Consider the following 19,789-nt stretch of genomic DNA (forward strand, 5'->3'; position numbering starts at 1 on the left):
CAATGTTCTTTGCACACAGTGATTGTGTATGATTACATTTTGTTTCAAATCTGGTTGATACGAACTCAGGGTGGTTTAATACTTAATGGACAGTGTCATTTGTCTGGTAAAGGCATAACCATTTTCGTTTTTCTCTTGTTCAGATTGTTTTATCTCGCTACAGAAAGACAAGATGTGTTTGTTTCCTTAACCGCTTGGTTAGCAAGGCTGATTACCTCGTAACCGGTCAGGGCATAGCTTGTGGTTCTAGAATAGGTCTCTTCAACTGTCGAGAAAACTGTAATCAGTGACTTTGTTGCACTCCGAAGACGCGCCAGCGAGTGAATTATTGATAGGTCATTAGATTCATTTTAGTGAATCGATTCATTTGATTTCGATCACGGCCACGGCCGCTTCCTTCCCATTCCTAGGCCGTTCTTGCCCCATCGTCGCCATAAGGCCTACCTGTGTCGGTGCGACGTAAATCAAATATTAAAAAAATCCTGAATCGATACAGTGAGCCGATTCACGGCTCATTAGTCATCATCGATCCTACATCTGTAGTGTGTACTGATAACACAGCAGCAACAACATTCAATGCTTGCTGCTGCCATCAGGTCTTCATTCTATGAACTGCTTTCCTTTGCTTCATCTAACTTTCAGATTCGGTACTATACTTGCTTATTATATGACAGCACAAAACTTACGTAGTTAATAATTATTATTATTATTTCTGAAATAACTCAAATTTTATACACTACCTATGGTTTTCCACAGTTCTCTGAAAGTCACAACTCATATATATAATTAAATGTAAAAATATCTGTGTCCACAATAAGTAGCCCACGTATTAAATATAAATCAAATAAGTTGCTTTACGTCGCACCGACGCAGATAGGCCTTATGGCGACGAAGATATAGGAAAGGGCTAGAAGTGTGAAGGAAGCGGCCGTCGCCTTAGTTAAGGTACAGCACCAGCATGTGCCTGGTGTGAAAATGGGAAACCTCGGAAAACCATCTTAACGGCTGACGACGGTAGGATTCGAACTCACCATCTCCAGTATGCAAGCTCTTAGCTACGCGACCCTAAACGCACGGCCAACTCGCCCGATGATTTCTACCATTTAAAAGGACAGAGAGAACATCTCCTTTATCAGCTAAGGCCCTGTGCGACATTGTTGATCAATTTACATTGTTGCTACTTCTTTCCTAACTGTTTCATATTTTGCTGACATATTGTTACTGTACGTACTGGAGAAGAGAAATTCCTCTCAGTCCCACTTCACAAACACAGTGGTTATTTCACTTGTGCTTTTTTAATGTTTTGACTCGATTCTGTTAATTAACTATGTTAGTGTCCAGCCTAAAACGTACAGATATGATATTTTTAGCAACAACAACAAAAAACCGGTTGGTGCGACTATCGCCTATAAGCAACCATTAATTGGCGGTCGCTTCAGAGTCATTATAACCGGTTTCGACTGTAGGCCTACTTCTTAATTTGTTGATGAGTCTATACCATATGATACGTTGTGTGATTGTGGTAGGTAGGCTAGTAACTTTGCCACTTTACAGCTGAAGAACGGTGTTGTTTCTTTTTATTATTATTATTATTATTATTATTATTATTATTATTATTATTATTATTATATAAATGTACATAATATTTTGTTTTTAACTCATGTCCATAGATAACTTTTTATGGCCATACTTATATTTCCATTACTTTATTACGAATTGTTTTCTCTTTATGCATTGCTTATATTTTTCAGTTTGCATCTTACTTTTTCGTTATGACTCTCTTTCCTTTTACGTTTATGCTCCGGATTTCTTTTCTTTTGTTTTATTTTATTCTATTTTATCTGATGAGCTTTGCTTTCTTTCTTCATTATATGTTCCCCGAATCTTTAATTTTTAGCTTAGTTGTCTTTGATTTTATAATATAATAGTACATTTTATAGACTTATTATCTGTAATTTACGTGGCTTAAATATAAGAGAGGAGCACGAGCCCTAACTTCCCCACTGCTTAAGTTAAATAAATAAATAAATAAATAAATAAATAAATAAATAAATAAATAATCAGCCATTAGGGAGTTCTCTGAAGACTTTACCTAAATGTTGAAAATGTAAGGAAATGTAAACCGAACCAGTGCTGTTTGCTCTGAAAATGTGTGGGGGGTCAAATGTGCAACATTGTGCCATACGTCAACAGTCGTACCTTGCACGGACTGTGGACCTCCGAGCCAGCCGCTGGCCCAGGCCGCCCCCGTAGTGCTGCTGCTTGCCGAGCCGCCGCCGACGCTACCACTGCCGCCAAGCTGGTGCTGCTGAACCGCCAGCAGCCGCACGGTGAGCGCGTACGTGAGCAGCATCACCCCCAGGGGGATGTAGAAACACACGATGGAGCCGACCAGCTTGTACACCGGGTCGGGGATCTGACACGTACCGTCCACCAGCACGGAGTCCTGGTCCTACAACAGACCAAAGTTCCAGTTTTTAATATCCTTGGGAAGTTTGCTTGTAGGAATGACAATATTTAATATAGTCTGTTTTTTTTTTAAGTTACAGGGTAGACTTTGAGTGTGCGTGGATATAAAGCATTTTAGAAGACTTCAGTAATTAATTCTATCAACCACCAGTTGATACGAACTCCATTATAATAAATTTCCTTTATACTAAACACAATGGGGCATTTAAATGATTAATTTGACTTCGGTACATTGCTCTCTCCTTCAGCTCCGTAAGCTTCCGAGGACCGTATTCAGTTGCGCTCTCTCTCCAGCACAGTTTTAGAATCTTTTTCTTCTCTGCAACTGTCTTGTGACAGGTATTAACTGGGCATCCTCCATGATTTCAAGAATGCATTTCGCTGAAAAGTAGTCCGCCTGTGTCAGCATCTTTGTCAAGTCAGACCTATGGCCATGGACAGGTTTACGGCTTGCTTTGTTTTTGAATAATCGTCCACTCTAAATTTAAAACACGCGACAGTCTACAATGTGCAGTTTCAGGAATATTCCGCATGATTGATGGCTCACTTTTTCATTTAACGATGTTTAAATGTTCTTGGATACGTGAACCACTCTTTGTAATTCAAGATACTCTTAATTATTTGTGTAGTTAATGTATTTTATCACATACCAGGAATCGAACCCCGGCCGCCGAGAACAGCTGCTATTGGTGCTAACCGTTACAGTACGGAGGCGGAACATGAAGGTGCTGGAAATGAGGGCTTATAAACTTTCGGTAACAGTCTGGAGGTAAACAGAACGTTTTTCTCAATGACCATAATATCCATTAATATTTTCTCTGTGTTTGCCCGCCTTGTCATTACAAAGCATTTTATTGTGTTAGGACGTGTAAGCATAATGTTGGAAAATATAGTTCACTTAACTAATACGCATTCGATGTCAATTCTTTACATAGGTCTATGCACGATATACGTATGGTAGGTACTTCATCTACCTTGAGATTTGTAGTTTATCATTGCAGTGATGCAGTTTATTTTTGATGCGAGAGATGGACCTAATTGCATCTCCAATTTGTTTCTTGTTTAACAAATGAGCTTACGACCTATTTTGGACATTTATTAATACGGAGTTAATACTGAATTCACGCTTGACCTGGTCTTTTCCCCCTGAAAGAAAAAAAAATGCAGTATCTGGTGATGCCAATCATAGTATCTATTGAATTGAAAATACATTGGCGCATCCACAGTTATCAAACCTATGCATACCATCACTCGCTGCTTGATTGTTTAGGGACGCTCATTGTGAACCACGCATGAATTGAGAGTTAATCGATTTGAATTGTAATTTTTAGTGACCCAAATAAAACTGAGTAGGAGGAAAGTTAATACAAGGTGCATTTCAGGATAAATTGGAATGTTGTTTTCAGCTCATTACTAAGGGACAAATACAGCGGATACATGTTGTTTGTTATGGTTGGTTGCATTGCCGCGAGTGTTGACTGATAGCAGTAACATAGCATTGCTTCAAGTTCTATTCACGGTTTTTGAATTTTGAACAATCATGTGGTGGTATTCCTTCCCTAACACAACTCCCAATCCAGTTGTACAAACAATTTTGTTGTAAGGATAAAATATTGCCTGTGATTTTAAGTTTCCTAAGAGCATCTTCAGCGCATCGATGCACAGTCGCCGTGGAGAAGAAAGTTATTGAATTGACTCCGGTAGGTATGGCTTGTGTCTCTGTGAGTGATCACAGTTAATAAATGAGGGACTCGGGAGTAAATAACGTTGTGACTTACTTGTGATTGCTATTAGATAAATATTGAGTAAATAATCAAACGGATAAATAAATGGTAAGGTCCATGGCATTTTTAATAGCAACTACAATTAAATCACCATGTAGACAAGTTTCTGGTTGCTGTTAAATATGCCACGTCCCTTACCATGATTTACTCTCGAACCCTCATTATGTGAATTTAATTTTATCAGTATAGTGAAACATCGTAATTCTTAGAAGACTAATATAGTACAAAAATTGACCGCAACCATAAAATGACGAACTCGACCGCCCTGAATGTTTCACGTGACATGAAGCCCACAAGTACATATAAATGGAAGTTCAGTTACAATTTACGTGGTAAGGTCATTGTAACCGAGTATAGAAGGCAAATACATCGCTTTAAACTGGAGCTCGAATTGCAATATGGAAGTTTTCCATTTATCATTGTTCCATTTTGTCAGACTTCTCTTCAGCAGATTCATTCACATTATCTTGATGTTGATTTATTTGTTAGGGGTCATCATTCTATAGATTGGTTAGACGTAACCCTCTGTTACTCTCTATACTACGCATTTATTTGCAGTTCTACATACTCATTGCAGTCTGCGTGTAATGTAATTTTATTGCCATATACTGTACTTTCTCTCATCCATTCGTATCCCTTCAGAACTAGGAGAGTGAGTTCTAAGAAGTTTAAAACATATATTTTGTGATCCTGATGTCATTTTGGACAAATCGCGGCACATTTATGTCTTTATAGTAAATTGACTCGGTGTATATTTGTCAATGCTTCCATGATTCCACGATTGCCTTGAAAGACAAATTTATCCGCAAGAAGATCGAGGAAAGAACACTCGAGAATGTAAACCACATTCTAAGATATCTAATGTCGGATCCGCAAGGTGGCAGTTAATCCATAATGGGTTACTCGTTTGTTCTGTGGAAGGGTTATGTAACGGGACAACTATTTAACACAAAGGTATTGAGTATATCTAAAATGTTACCTGAGAGTACATGAGACTCAGAGGCAGGCTCATAGCCAACGACAGCAGCCATACGAAGACAATCTTCAGGGTGACTCTGCGACGTGTCTTGTTGCGGCCGAATCGCATCGGGTACCGCAGGCTCAGGTAGCGATCCACGCTGATCGTACAAAGGTGCATAATGGAAGCGGTACAGAACAAGACGTCCAGGCATATCCACGCCAGGCAATAGGCTGATGGCAACGGGAAGAAACCTGCAACAGAAGCCATTCATTACCCCAGGTTCCATACTTGTCAGTTACAAGATTCAATTCTTTAAGATAATTTATTGATCTATTAAATACATGTCAAAATAATTATAAGTTCATATAACACTTTTAGGACACATCTCGGCTCCTATTTTAACCATCTTCAGCTAAAAATAAAATTGATAGGTCACTTTAAAAGTAGTACGTTATTTATACAGATACACATTAAGACATGTGCATAAAACACACACAATATCAAGTAAGGATCCTCTTATAAGACGTTGCTTGATGGTTTGTAGGTTTGAAAATGTTGTGGTATAGTCTTTGGTAAAATGCAAATAAAAGTGATTTGAAGACGCCATTGTTTGTTACCAACATGTATTGTGGTGAATGCCGGTTTGAAATGCTGGAATACACTTACTTAGACTGCTGACACTTTTGCGCGGAGCTATGCGTTGTAACCTGTCAGTTACAACAATTTTAGAAATTCCAAGTCTGCGACTTCGCCCTTTTATTCTCATATAGCGACATCCTAGTCCGTTCTGTATAAAGGAGAACCCTATGAACGTAGCCCAGAAAAACGAGGGATAGAATTATACCAGCTGAGTTCATGATGTATACCCTGAGCTTCTTTAACGTGTTGACAGGAAAAAAGTGGTGGTGAGGTGTAGGTCTTCCCGTCTTCAAAGAAATCTTATCGTCTTTTGTTAGGATTCAGCCCGCAACTGTGATGAAACACTTTCTGTAAAAAATACTTTCTACTTGGAGTTCGAAAGAAAATTATTTATCGTGAGGGTTGTTCACACTCTCCATCGCAAATATTTTATGGGCAAGCCTGTATTAAAGGACCGAGATCTTTCTGCAGACGTATCGGCACCTGTTTGTATTGATTCGCTCAAGCTTCGAGTCTTTGTCGTAATCTAAATCAACGTTCAGTACCACTATTTCTAATTTATGAATGGCTCACTGTTTTGTCAGTGAACATCGGCTTTGTCTTTATCTGGATAGAAATTGATAAGAGTATTCTGAACAATACTGTTACTTTTTCATTTCGTATTTGGTCAAACGGAAGAAACTTCGTACCATCTTGTTGTGTCTCAGCTCTTGCAAAGTAGGCGTGAACACGCAAATCGTCTTTTTTTGCTCCAACTCGTCATTTGTAAACGCAGCTGTTTTTTGCCAGGTTTTGTGTCTTGTGCCGATTGGTTTTGGTTGAATTATATTCCTAAATTACTGGCAGACCTAGTGATCGAATCTAGACTTAACAGAGTATAACTTTCGGCTCTGTACACTGGACCACGGACGTGGTGCAGAATTGCAATTTCGGTCGCAAATGCAATTCCGAAAAGTGATGTCTTACTTAAGGTGCAAGAGCTTCTTCTGTGCATCTATCTTGAGACACGTATCAAGTGGAAGTCGTCTTTGATTGTCTATCCTGAGTATCTTGTTTCAGTTGTTCATAGCTTCTACCTTGCTTGACGTCTGTTAACATTCCAAACCTAGGGGCCGATGATCTGAGTGTTAGGCCCCTTTAAACAGTAATAATCATATGACATTCCAAACCATCTTCTTCCTCTTCTGCAATCTATTTTACCCTCCATCACCCTCTGTTGAAGACAATTTCCGCGTAGTATGTGACCCATCCAGGGTATTTGCTCTTCCTTATCGTTTTCATATGGTGTGCCTTCTCTCCTACCCTTCTTAGCACTTCATCATTTCTCACTTTATTTGCCCACTTCACGTTTTGCACTCTTCTCCACGACCGTGCTTCATAACTTTCCAAATACTTTCTTTTTAATGTCCATGATTCAGCTCCATATAACAGCATACTCCACACAAAAGCCTTTGCGATCCTCCTTAAATTAATAGACATTGCCTTAGATGTCAAAGCCGCTTCACCATAATCTGGCGTTTTCTAGACTCAAGATCTTTTGTAAACAGTAGGAACAGTTCTGTGAGACGCCTTCTCTGTAGCGACCTGTGTAGGAGAGGTAGGTGTTTTTCTGTTGTTGAAATTACTGGATCAGATAGCGTATTTATGGCTGCTATGTCGAACAGTCTTGAATTGCCTGAATACGGGATTCGCTTGGATGTAAATGGTATTTGGATATCTTCATCGTGATTAATTTATTCAACAGGGACAGTCATGTTTTTTTCTTCTAAAACAAATATCGCCATTATCACAGCTAATCTGGGAACGGCTGACTGTTTCGTCTATAAACATCAGCTTTGTCGTTGTCCGGAAAGTCGTAAAGCCATCCTGCTAATGTCATAAAGTTCGGTCACATCTATTTGAACGTCAGGCTCGGACAAATGAACGGCCCCGTTTTATTATGCCGTGTGTAGAGTTTTGTTTCATTTCTTGCTGGCTTGGCTTAATGCGAGCTCTGCGCTTGTAGCTGTTTAAATGCTTTGAGCGTGCGGATACAGTCGTGTATCATATCTCTCTGCACCATCTGTTCATTAAGTTATGTAATGATGACAGTTGATTCAGTCGTTTATGTGGATTTTCTGTTATTAGTTCGCTAATTGTTGTGTGCAGTTAATTTCTGTTGTGAAGTACCAGTGGCTTGTGTTAATCACTCGTTTCGTAGTCCTTTTTAATATGCAATTTATTGTGCCCCTATCATTTGTACTTCGTTATCGTAGAGGATTTTGTTCATTTATCCTCCGTGCCTTATTCCATTCAGTTATGCTCTTATTGTCCGTGCCAACTCATTACTTTCTATGTCCTGGTCTGAACAGGTTTTTTTCCTCTTTTTCGCTACTCTATCCGATATCAATAGCAATTTTGTGAGGTTTCTTTGCTGAACTCAAATGTCGAACAATGCAGAGGAAATTTATGGTGGTTTCTTTTTCAAAATTACTAGATATACGTGTTAAGGTCTATCGCAATGTCCTGCAGTGAACAATAGTCTTCGTGTGTCGAATAACGTGGTAATGTTTTGATTAAAACACTAAATTCTCTTAACTTGCCAATTTGTTGTTAGTGAGATGAGTTCTGCATTATTTTAATTTATTGGAGATGAAAATGTGTGGGAGCCATTTTAACTCTGAAGGCGGTGGACTCTGGTTAAGAATGTGAACAGTGAACGAACGAAGTATGGGTTTCCGTTATTTTCAACACTTCGTTAAGATGGCCTACAAGTTTGGTAATTAAAAAAGAACCACATTGGGTTATTTAGTGCTAAATAACCATCATAATCCTAATTCCCAGGTTTTCTAAATGATCGATTTTGGAATTATTATTATTATTATTATTATTATTATTATTATTATTATTATTATTATTATTATTATTATTATTTACAATAATACAGATGTCTACGTAAAGTTCAAAACTTCATGAAAGCATCATAATTTCTGTATAATTAATTTGGGTCTTTCAGAAGGCGGTGCATAATTTGTCTCAGTCTTTTTGCTTCCTTTGTGACGTTTCATTATGTATACGGTACTACTTCCATTGTATTTCATTGAGCAAATTGGTCGTCCAGCTGTGAGCTTGAATTCGGGAGATAGTGGGTTCGAACCCCCACTGTCAGCAGCCGTGAAGATGGGTTTTCCGTTGTTTCCCATTTCACGTCAGGCAAATGCTGGGGCTGCACCACGGTCTCCTCTTTCCCACTCCAGCCGTTTGTTATGCCATCGTCGTCAGAACACCTATGTGTCGGCGCGACGTGAAGCAAATTGTAAAATAAAAAATAAAATAGTTTTTGCCGGGCTGATTGGCTCAGACGGTTAAGGCGCTGGCTTTCTACAATCAACTAGTCAGGTTCGGTCCTGGGTCAGTCTGATGGTATTTGAAGTGCTCAAATTCGTTAGCCCCGTGTCGATAGAATTTCTGACACGTAAAAGAACTCCTACGGGACGAAATTCCTGCACCTCGGTGTCTCCGAAAACCGTAAAAGGGTAGTTCGTGGGACGTAAAAGCAATATTTTTTGAATGGTCAATGAAAATATTACTTCTATAATCTCGTTTTCGTCTGTCTCGCTCCTTGGGTGAATGGTCAGCGTACGGGCCATCGGTTCAGAGAGCCCTGGTTTGAATACTGGCCGGAGAGGGGATATTAATCGCTTAGCTCGGGTGGCTGGGTGTTTTGGTGTTCGTCTTCATACACGTCCTCAATTACAACACATCACGCTATAAATCAATTGTAAGAAAGCATTCCTCCATGTAGGGTTGGCGTCAGGAAGGGCTACTGGGCGTAAAACTGTGCTTAATCTACGGTATTGACGACCTCAGTTGATTGGGAAGAGGCAAGGAAAGAAACACGAAATCGCGTTACCCTCAGAGGCTGAACATCAAAACTGATGATATTCATTTAAATTCTAATTCCGAACTCGCAAAGGTACTGATTTTATGACTCCTGTAGCTACACAAGTAAATCTGCTGACATCCAGTGAAAATAGCTGCCATGATCCGGAATAATTATACATATTTTCTCTCTGGTTTACAACAGTTATTCTGCTTTGGCTTCCCGTTCATTTCAAGTAACTTACAGAACTCTGGACTCTGAAAATTTATTGGCCCCAATTTCGGCAACAAAATGCTACCTCATAAAAAAATACCGGTCTCCTGTAGTCTCAGTTCTTAGCTTGACTGCTATGACTGGTGGTTGTTACGGGACGAGTTGTAGAGGGTTCGGATGACACGAAGTTCTCACTGCTCAGCTTAATCGATATGACTGGAATTAGTTGTGGATGGTTCGGAAAATCCGAAGTTCGGGGCGACTGTCAATTGGGTTGTGCAATCGAAAGTATGATAGCTACTAAGTCGACTCTAAAATTTTGTCAAGTTCTGCCATTCGGGTAGTGTTGCACCCGCTGATACGCTACGGTGCTGGCTCTTGTCGCACCACACACTTCCCGTGGTGGCAGTGGTTTCCTTTCCTTTAGCTGTCCGGGCAGTGACCTAATAACCTAGTGCCGAGTGGAAGAAAGAAAAAGAAGAAAAGCTACTTGTTCCTTTACACATGAGGCTAAGGAAATACACGCCTTAAAAGTAATTCAGTCTTCGTGATGTGGGGGAATTCCGCCAAATGTTTTGAAGGATGATTTCCTTGACGAGGAGTTTGTGCAGAGCGCCTCAGTTTATCCCACTTACCTCCTCGTGGCTCTCACCCTCCTCCCTCAAACTCTTGTCAATTCCGGGTATTGATCACAGTTGCATAACAATAGACTTCCCTCCCCCGGCTTCTCTATTTTCTATCTCTTTTCTCTCCACTTCTCCCTGCCTCGTTTGCCTGTTTTCAGTAAGTCGCGATTGCCGTGGATTTTTTATTATTTTCGTTCCATTTCACACGAAATGGACATTCAGTCTAACCATATGTTTTTGCCACTGAACGCTACGAGAATATATTAGCCATTTAGACATGCGTTCGGTCGATTGTAAACTCTTTTCTTCCCTATTGTTGTCTGAATCATCTCAAATGTATCCTGTTTTATAGGCTGGGTTTCATATTTCTTTTCATGAATAAAAAAAAAAGAGGAACTGGACTGAGAGCACGTGAAATGTTCTCTGCAGCTATTCTTTGTTGCTTCGAACAATGGCTAAAATACAGCTCGGTTGCTTTCGGTGGACCGATCATTTTAAAGAATCTGACTTGATATACAGTGTTCCATCTTACAGATGGGTGCTGAAGCTTGCCAGCACAAAAGATTAGTTTCCTTCCTTAGCGTTTTCTGTGCTCCTGCCATTGTTTTTATACCTGTCTTTGCCAGTCCCTTCAGGTGCGATTTCTTGTCCTGACGTAGAGAATTTCTTTAAATCCTAATATGAGTTTTGATATGGAGTGTGCACGATATTAGAAGTGAAACTTTGTAATTGACATATTCGCCCGGTCGCGCTGTTTTGGTCAGAATGTTGTTGAACAACGAAGAGTGTAGAGAACATGGCCTATGGGAGCTTCAGTTTGGCAACGACACATCAGGCGCCGAAAACTACAGAAGAGACGCCTGTGCCATAAAACCGTCCCCTGTACAGCATAAGATTTAAAGTCGCCGGATACGGTCAAGCTAGAATTAAAATTATTTCCAATATATCAACTTACACGCAGCTTTGGTAGATCAATGCCGGGTTCTGCGAACAGAGAAACGAACTCTGCACCCGTCAGATAATGTTACGAGGAAGAAGAAAGACAGCTTTCCAAATTATGGTAAAGTTTACCAGTTCTATTTGTGGCTGTATTTCTATTATTTACTGCAACTGCACATCCCAAACTGGGTGAGAATCCTCCTGTGGTCTTGACATGTAACTCTCTCACTCTCACCAGCTCAATGTAGTTGAAAGTGAGAACTCATTAGCAAAGCGGTAGAGAACCACGTCTAACCAACTGGACCGTTTCTCACCGCTACACAGCTCTAACTTCTCCCGCTCGTCAGTGTCAACAGTATTGTTCCTCTCGAAGCTCGTTTGCGTATTAACGCGGCAGAGATCTCCATTAGTGGCACACCAGGTAGACCATTCTCGATAACGCTCTACTATTAACTTGATATCTTCTGACTGATAGCTTAACGGGAGTCGGAATCCGAAACATGATTTCTGTTTTTTTAAAAAGAAGGCTTACATTTCTTGATAACGTTGGTGTATTACTGTTAAGATACTCGTTCTACAATGTTTTGTCTCCCGTTTACTAAATTACAGTTACATTCATATCTCTGTTTCCTAAACACAAAGTTTAGTTTCCGCAGATTTTTAGGGAAAGCTTTGTTATTTAGGTGGCAGTATTGCCATAACTAGACCTCGGATTTTTAGGCAGTAATAGATTAGAAAGCAAATTAATTTGGGTTTTAAGGAATGTCGTCTAGCCCGCTCGTCCACAATGTAGCGAGAGTATCATAACTTCTGGGAATTCTAATAGGCTTGGCCCCTAATGTTTATGCAAATCTCATAACAGATTCGTTGTACGGGCTAGAGTATACTTGTTACTCGTTTCAGTACTGTAAGTGTGTTCTAGTAATAATTAAAGAGGATAATTTTAATATGCTGCAATAGCTTAGATTGCAAGTGTCTATTGGGCTGAACAGCTGCAGTGTTTAAATAGTTGCATAACGGGCAGGAGCATCGGCCTTGAAACCATCCTACCATTTATGCAGCTCGCCCTACAGAACGTGTTTGTGGGGTAGAGGACTCTTAGTAGGGAGTGAATAGAAACTTCATAGAAACACGCTGTCTAAAATATGACTACGTAGTTGTACGAGTATTTTGAAATTTTCGATGCAATACTGAGCTTATACACTCTTATTTGGGTTTAATGTTTTGGTATTTTTGTATTGTTCCTCTTCGACGTATTGAATTGCTCGATATGCTGCATTTGTAAATATAATTTTTCTCTTACCTTTTAAGGAAGTGATTTACGTGCACGTTCTTTGGTGATTTGAGAGTCTTTGGTCCTTAATTGATTGAGCTATTGCAGCACCAACAGCCTTCGATAGCAGCATATCTGTCGGCCAAATTCCAAATGTAATGGGTGTTCCCCTGCACATTACAGCTGGGACTCGACATTCCTCGTATAACGGTGTTGAATACCTGTAGTTGATAGGGACCGCTAATGACCTAACCGATCTGTGGGACCCACCCTGCCTTGATGCGGGGCCTCTGAGGAATTTGACTGGTCTAATTATGGTTTCCATACTGTTCACAATTTATTTTCACACGTTATTTTGCTATTTTAGATAGATTTGCGTCCCTGTTGACCAGAATTGGGGGCTTAAGAATCCCACCGATAGCGATTCTTAAAATCTTCCATAATTAGCCATTGACTGGAGTCCCGCTGGCTGTCCAGGCCAACTGTTTTCAGACACATGGCTGTCTGTGCTAGAGTGGAGTGAAAGGAGGATATCATTAAGATAAGTTCAGGAATTCAAGTTCATAAGTATTTAAACAGAAATAGAGAACCCCTGCTGCTTCCTAGCGTTTGTATAAGCGTGAGTAGGACAGATAACTCGTCTGGATATGGCTGTCATAGTCATATTGTTTTGTCTGCCCTTTTCAATGGTTTTATGAACATTTAATAAGAAGCGCGTTATGGCGTGCCGCAGTTCGTAGTCAGAATTCATCCATTCTGCCGTCCTCATGCCGTCTGTTTATGTATGCGCCTTTTTATTCAGCAGTTCTTGATGTAAAGCTTGGTATTGTGTCGTAGAAGACAATCGCAGTTCTTCTGTACAGAACGGTTTTCTTGTGATCTCATAGGTTAGTCTCGAAGGAGCGGTTTTTTTTTTTTTTTTTTTTTTTTTTTTTTTTTTTTGCAAGGAGAGAACATTTTGAAGATACAGGGCTTTCGCTCTAGAACAGCTAGGGTATCCTTCGATAGGTGTTCCCAGATAATGTCTAAGGCGTATGTCATGATGGGGGTCTGTTTGTACGTACCTTGTAAGCAGCATGTAAGTTATTAGGAACGCTCTGCCATCTGCTGAATATATTTGGAAACTGGAAAAGGTTAGAGAATCAGAGTATCTAGCAGGGAATAGTATTCTTCCGTGATCAGAGGAAGTGTATACCCTCTGGCTTGACAGGTATAAATCAGAATATAAATGAAAGTGCTAGTCACTTAACAACTTGCTAAGTACAGAATGTATTGCGGGCTAGGGTAAGCCTTCGCCTGCAATTATTGGAGTATCATTTAATGATTCGATTTTATGATTACTCAAAGTTGGCTGAACTTAGAGACCTATCAAGGTCTCAAGATTCACTGGCAGGTAATTCCGGAAAAAATGGATCAGAACTGAGACAAGTCGGTCCAGTAGAATGGACGGACGGATTTGCCAAAGCTGTTTTTTGTAAACTCGTTTAATATATAGATGTTTTACATTTCTAATATTTGAATGTCATTTGACAGAATCTGATGATTTTCTTTCAAGAAGGAAACATGTCATTCTATTTTAATTAAGTTGTTTCTTTTTCAAGTAGTTCATAAGTGTATTACTCAAAATTAGCTTCGGCAGACTGAAGAAGCTAACAGTTAAAAATTAACTGAATAGAACCCGAAAAGAGATGCCTTCAGATATTACAAAATATTTGATATGACATTGATGGATATTGCTACCGCCTATACGTAGATTGTATTTGATAGATTGTATTGTACCGCGTTATCAATTCAGTGTGTTTGCTCCTTCGAAGTGGATATGCATTGATTGGATTTTCACGTGGTTGGAGATTGATATAGGAATATAAATGTGATTGGTCAGAGCATCGTTCTCGTTCAGGTATTGACTCAGCACATGGCTCTGTCTTTGCGAACACGCCTATCTTTGCGATGCGAGACGCTTATTGATCATATGTTGTTAACCTAATTACGTTGGTGAGAGTTGGTCGCGTTTATGATCGATGTAATGTCGGTTGTTAGCACATTGAATTATTATCGCAGTCACCTGATAACAGAGAGTTTACTCTGTTCTCCTGTTCTGTGTAGCCAGCATTTTATTTCGGGATGCCTTGAATCAATCAGACTGGCTGTTAATATTGAAGGGCTCATTGAAGACTTGTATTGTACGAAACTGAGAAGTTAGTTCTCGCCTTAAAGACGAATGAAATGAAAGTGAAAATAACTGATTTCTACAAATACGTGTGGAACGAAGAAAATATGTAATTAGTTCACCTGTGTCAATACAATAAATGTTAAGTAAAAGGTAATTGTATTGACCAGGGTGGTCTAATTACTTATTTTCTTTACTGTAAAGTCAACACAGAACGAATATTATGTTCTCAACTTGCAGTGCCTGTGGAACAGATTGTATAGTCACTCAGAGAATGGAATGAGAGCGTGTTGTTGTACGTTTCTCGCATTTGTTATTTTATCAGACATCATTTCAGTTATCACTATATACAGGATGCTCGGATACAACCGAGTACATGAGTGTTAGAGCTTTGGTCGTACTGATGAGTAATTTGAAAAAAATTGCGTCGACGTCTCACGCCGTTATTTTATCAGCTGCTGAAGTTAGCCAATCAGATCGCTTCGTGAGTGACTTCAGTCGGGCTCTGTGAGGCATTGTTCCTAAATCTGCACGTGGCTTATGACCGTCTTGAGAGCGCCAATAGAAGAAATAAACTTCTCCAGGGGAGGGACTAGAAGAAGGACCTCCCTGCTGATAGGCTCGGCCCATAGCAAGCACGCTACGGTGACATTGGCTGAAACCCACAGTGTGTTAGTGTTCGATGCTCATTTCTCGGCATGGCTCTCAAGGTCGACCAAGCCACGTCCAAGTTTACCAACATCGCCTTATAAAGCCCATTTGAATTCGTCCACAAAGCGATCTGGTTGGCTAACTTCAGCAGCTGATGAAATAACAACGGCGTGAGATATGGACGTAATTTTTTCAAATTACTCATCAAGATGACCAACGTTCTAACGCTCGTGTACTGGGTTGACGTTATTTCCGACCACTCTGTATAGTCTATAATTCATTTTCCCTGTAGATACCCACAAGAAACATTATATTTGTAGATTCAGTTGTCTCTGAGCAAAATGTACCTGCGATGAACCTATTCAATACCATGCGCTCATTTTATTTGTAACTGACGGTAATTATCTTCACCGAAAGCCTCGTCCACAGAACAATTACTTTCATATGCCTATTGCCGAAAACACTCCACCACCTCCCCTCATTCATCCAGACACATTTCTATCCAACTATCGGAAATTCCTTCCGTGCCTTAACAAGATCAATAAAGCCGGTTAACCTATATGCCCATGTGAATGAGAAACTCAGACAGCAGTTCATCAAACAGCTAGTCTGCAACAGGCTCACATACCTTCTCGCACAAAATCGTTCACATGTGCAAAGTGGCTTCCGATCCCACTATAATTAAGTTTATGCATGAACTTTATCAAACTAGATCACATAGACTATTTGGAGTAATAGATATTCATCAAAATGTCTCGTTTTGTGTGTCTACTTCGTAGCCCAAAACGCGTAATTCAGCTTATTAATAAACATAATGGCATGTATAAAATGATTCGTGCGAGCACATTTAATTTTGTTATTATTCATACGGCAATAAATTGTCAATTAAAAGGCGTTTTGAAATCATTTTTGTGCGCACAAACTTCCAATATCAGTCGTGGTGAACGTTAACAAAACCGGAACCCACTCTTTTGAATTGATCTGAAATTTATAAAACAGAGGAGTGTACTTCACTTAAAAAGTACAATCGCCCAATTAGGTAGTTTTAATTGTTTCCGTTTCTGTGCGCAAATGATTGTTTTTAATGCATGAGAGCATTTTGTTAATGTGGTGTAAGTAATTGCATCTCGTCATGTTATTGAACAGTACATTGGCCGACAAAGGCGGCAGATATCTACAGCCGGGATACTACGTGCTCTTAAAAACAAATATTGTGTTACTAATTGGTACTGTCTATAATACAATGATTTTTCTGTCTCTTTTACAATCTGATTTTGTTTGTTGTGAACAAATAACCCATTTTGTTAAGGTAAATACTTATAAAATCAATGAGGATCTCGGCATGTATCGCATTTGGAGTATCTTCCCAGGAAGATATTCGCATAGCAGTTTTGCAGTCAGAAGGATGATAACGTAGTGTTTGGAAACCTTGTTTTACAAAAGATATACTATTGAAAGAAAATCATATTTTGCCTCAGATATGAGTGGTTTCGGAAAATCGTACTACATCATTTACGTGTTATTAACTTTTCGTGCACAGGCTCTGTATATCCTAGAAAATCAACGGCTCATATTCCCACTTCCTTGATCAGTAATGTACGAATTTGTACAAAATCTAGAAGTAGTAATAGACATCTGGATGTTGGAGAAATCAAAATAAGTTTGTGTTTCCTATAGGTTCAGAGGAGGACAGTTTTTGATTGTGGTCAGTAAAATCTCTAGTAATTACTCTGGTTAATACTACTGCGATTGTCAACTTTGAGGTTTGTTGGCAGCTGTTTTCCTTGTCTTGTTTCAGTCTCTTCAGTTGCACCTAAGATTGGCGGCCCAGTCCTCCTCTAGTTATCGTAGGCCTTCTCCCTACAGTTTCTTCCCAGACTTCCATCCTGATTGTTGTCCAATCCAGACCTTCCTTCTTTTTCTCGTGTACTTTGTGTAACATGACGTCTCCTCTGTACTTCTCAGTACTTCTTCATTGTTAACTCTGTCCAGAATATCTTCATCATTCTTCTATAGCTTAATGTCATGTCTAGTGCCCAGATCTCGCTTCCATAGAGGAACACGCTCGACACGTCTTGAGCAATTGCTTTCTTAGCCTCAAGAAGTCGATGTTGTTAGACGTGAAGAGCTCCTCCTTATTATGGAAGGTTTTTCTTTGCTTCCTAAGTAAGCAAACTGTTCAGTGTTATTGCGATAATTTTCATGGGGAGTTACCTCTGTTTCAGTATGATGCGTACTCACGGCAATACTCTTCTCTTCTCCATATTAATTTTTCATGCACTCACAAGACAGAACATTTTTGTTCGTTTTCTATATATAATTGTTGGGAACATTGACATGTACACCAAATGTCAAAATTATCACTTAGCTCATAGCTAGTGATTCTGTGTGACAGTAAAGTTTGAGACTGCAAATCAAGTGTCACTGATGACTCCTTTTGGTTCCGGTGGCTGTACAGGTTCCGGTGATACTATCTTGTGGTTCTGTAATAACATGTGCTGACCAACAAGGTGTCGCATCTGGTGCTTGGTAATGGCAGCAGTGGACAGTGTGGTCGATACGCAACTCTGTCACTGCCAATTACCTCTGGCTTTTGCCATATGTCAATACCCTTCATGTTATCCGCCAGTGCGGTAGTTTAACCATTGATCCGAACTGTCCCACAGTTCATTTATTTGGTTTGTTAATATTATCCTTCTCTCTTTTTTAAATGTTTTTCTCTGACGCCAGTGACAGAACTGAGCGTTCGTTTTTTGTTTGTCTAGCCCCCCTTTTTTTATCCAGCATTGAGCGGTCAGTGTAATAGGGTGTCGCAGAAGGTATTTTCTCAAAACACAATAATTCCTATAGTGTCTCAGATTGCTGCAAGGGAAAACAATATCACAATGTAGAACAGGTAAATATTTTAAGGCTTCCAGGTTACTCCAGCAGAGGATGGTTGCCTAGTTGTACTTCCCCGTAAAACAATAATCACCACCACCATTACTCCAGCATCCAGGCCTGTTGGTCTCACATATACCACGGTAACATTCTTTATTATGCAGAGGGTAGGAAAAATTCCGTTTGATAATTCTGATTGTCATGAAGGAAGCAAGGAGATGGGGCAAGTATCCTAATGGACAAGATCTGCTGCCTAAGTGTCTCTAAAGAACACCTCGTGACGTCTTGAATCGCAGTGATGTTTCGAAAGCTACTCGTACTTTCACGATGTCTAGGGGTCAGATGTTTTAAAAAACAATTGGCGGTAGGCTGTCTCTATAGTAATGGCCGCTGGATTTTGAGGGTGTCATATACTTGCTTCTTAAATTGATTTCGCTGTTTCAGCTAACCTCCAGCTGAGAGCGCGAGTCAACACAACGCCATCTTGTAGCAGAGAATGCGTGTGACGACTAATATTTAGCACACATTTTGCCGTACTTTGAACCGGTATTTCATGAAAACTATGTTCCATATTTTCAATTTATTATTATTATTATTATTATTATTATTATTATTATCATCATCATCATTTGCTTTCGTTTCGGCTATCTAAAGACCTCGTTTGACAATCTTAGCATAATTTTAAGTCTTCTCCGCCTTCACTCTTTGCCGGTATCATTTTATCGTTTCTCTTCCTTCTTCTGTTCTGTGCAGGACCTGCCTTTTCTTACTAACGTCTGCCCAGTCTCCTGGAAATAGCGAAGCTTTCTGACGTGTTGTCTAAATCGATTTTTGTCCGTTAAATCCCCCCCACCTTTGTCAAGTCCAACCTTGTTTCTCGAAATCATTTCAGCTCTGTCTTCCTCTTCCAGAAGAATTCGAAAATTCTCGTCACCAGTATGTTATTGGCCATCCTCAGCAAGTGTCCGTAGAACAATAATCTTCTCTTATCAGTTCAACTACTCCTTCTGTTCTTTCATACAATACTTTGTTAGATTTGATTTTCCTCTTCCTATTTTTTACGCGTGTGCCTAGAATTTTTCTGAGCATTTTGCTTTCTCTTTTTCGGTTATCTTCAAGCCCACCTCTACCAATCATACCCAGTGTCTCTGTTGCATACAGGTACTCAGGTTTAACAACAGTGTCTAGGGGTATATACCTTAATTTAGCCCCATCCTTTTTGTTGTAGGTGTTCGTCGGTTGAAATGTCATTTCCATTTTTCTCGCCCGTTCCTAAATTGCATTCTTCTACGACCCATTTTCTTGCAGATTTTCTCCCAAAT

The 19,789-nt window shown here is 39.7% G+C and overlaps 1 protein-coding gene across 1 annotated transcript in view; it reads right to left on the reverse strand.

Moving 5' to 3' along the window:
• 5-HT2B (5-hydroxytryptamine receptor 2B) overlaps window positions 1-19,789 on the reverse strand; it is a 116,689-nt gene that overhangs the window by 7,089 nt on the left and 89,811 nt on the right. The window contains exons 2-3 of the mRNA XM_067158374.2: window positions 5,233-5,465; window positions 2,200-2,452 (exon numbers count right to left, since the gene is read on the reverse strand). Of these exons, the coding sequence (XP_067014475.2) occupies window positions 2,200-2,452; window positions 5,233-5,465 (486 nt within the window). The remainder of the gene's footprint in view (window positions 1-2,199; window positions 2,453-5,232; window positions 5,466-19,789) is intronic.

The sequence above is a fragment of the Anabrus simplex genome, chromosome 14, assembly GCF_040414725.1.
Source record: "Anabrus simplex isolate iqAnaSimp1 chromosome 14, ASM4041472v1, whole genome shotgun sequence".
Taxonomy (NCBI): Eukaryota; Metazoa; Arthropoda; class Insecta; order Orthoptera; family Tettigoniidae; genus Anabrus; species Anabrus simplex.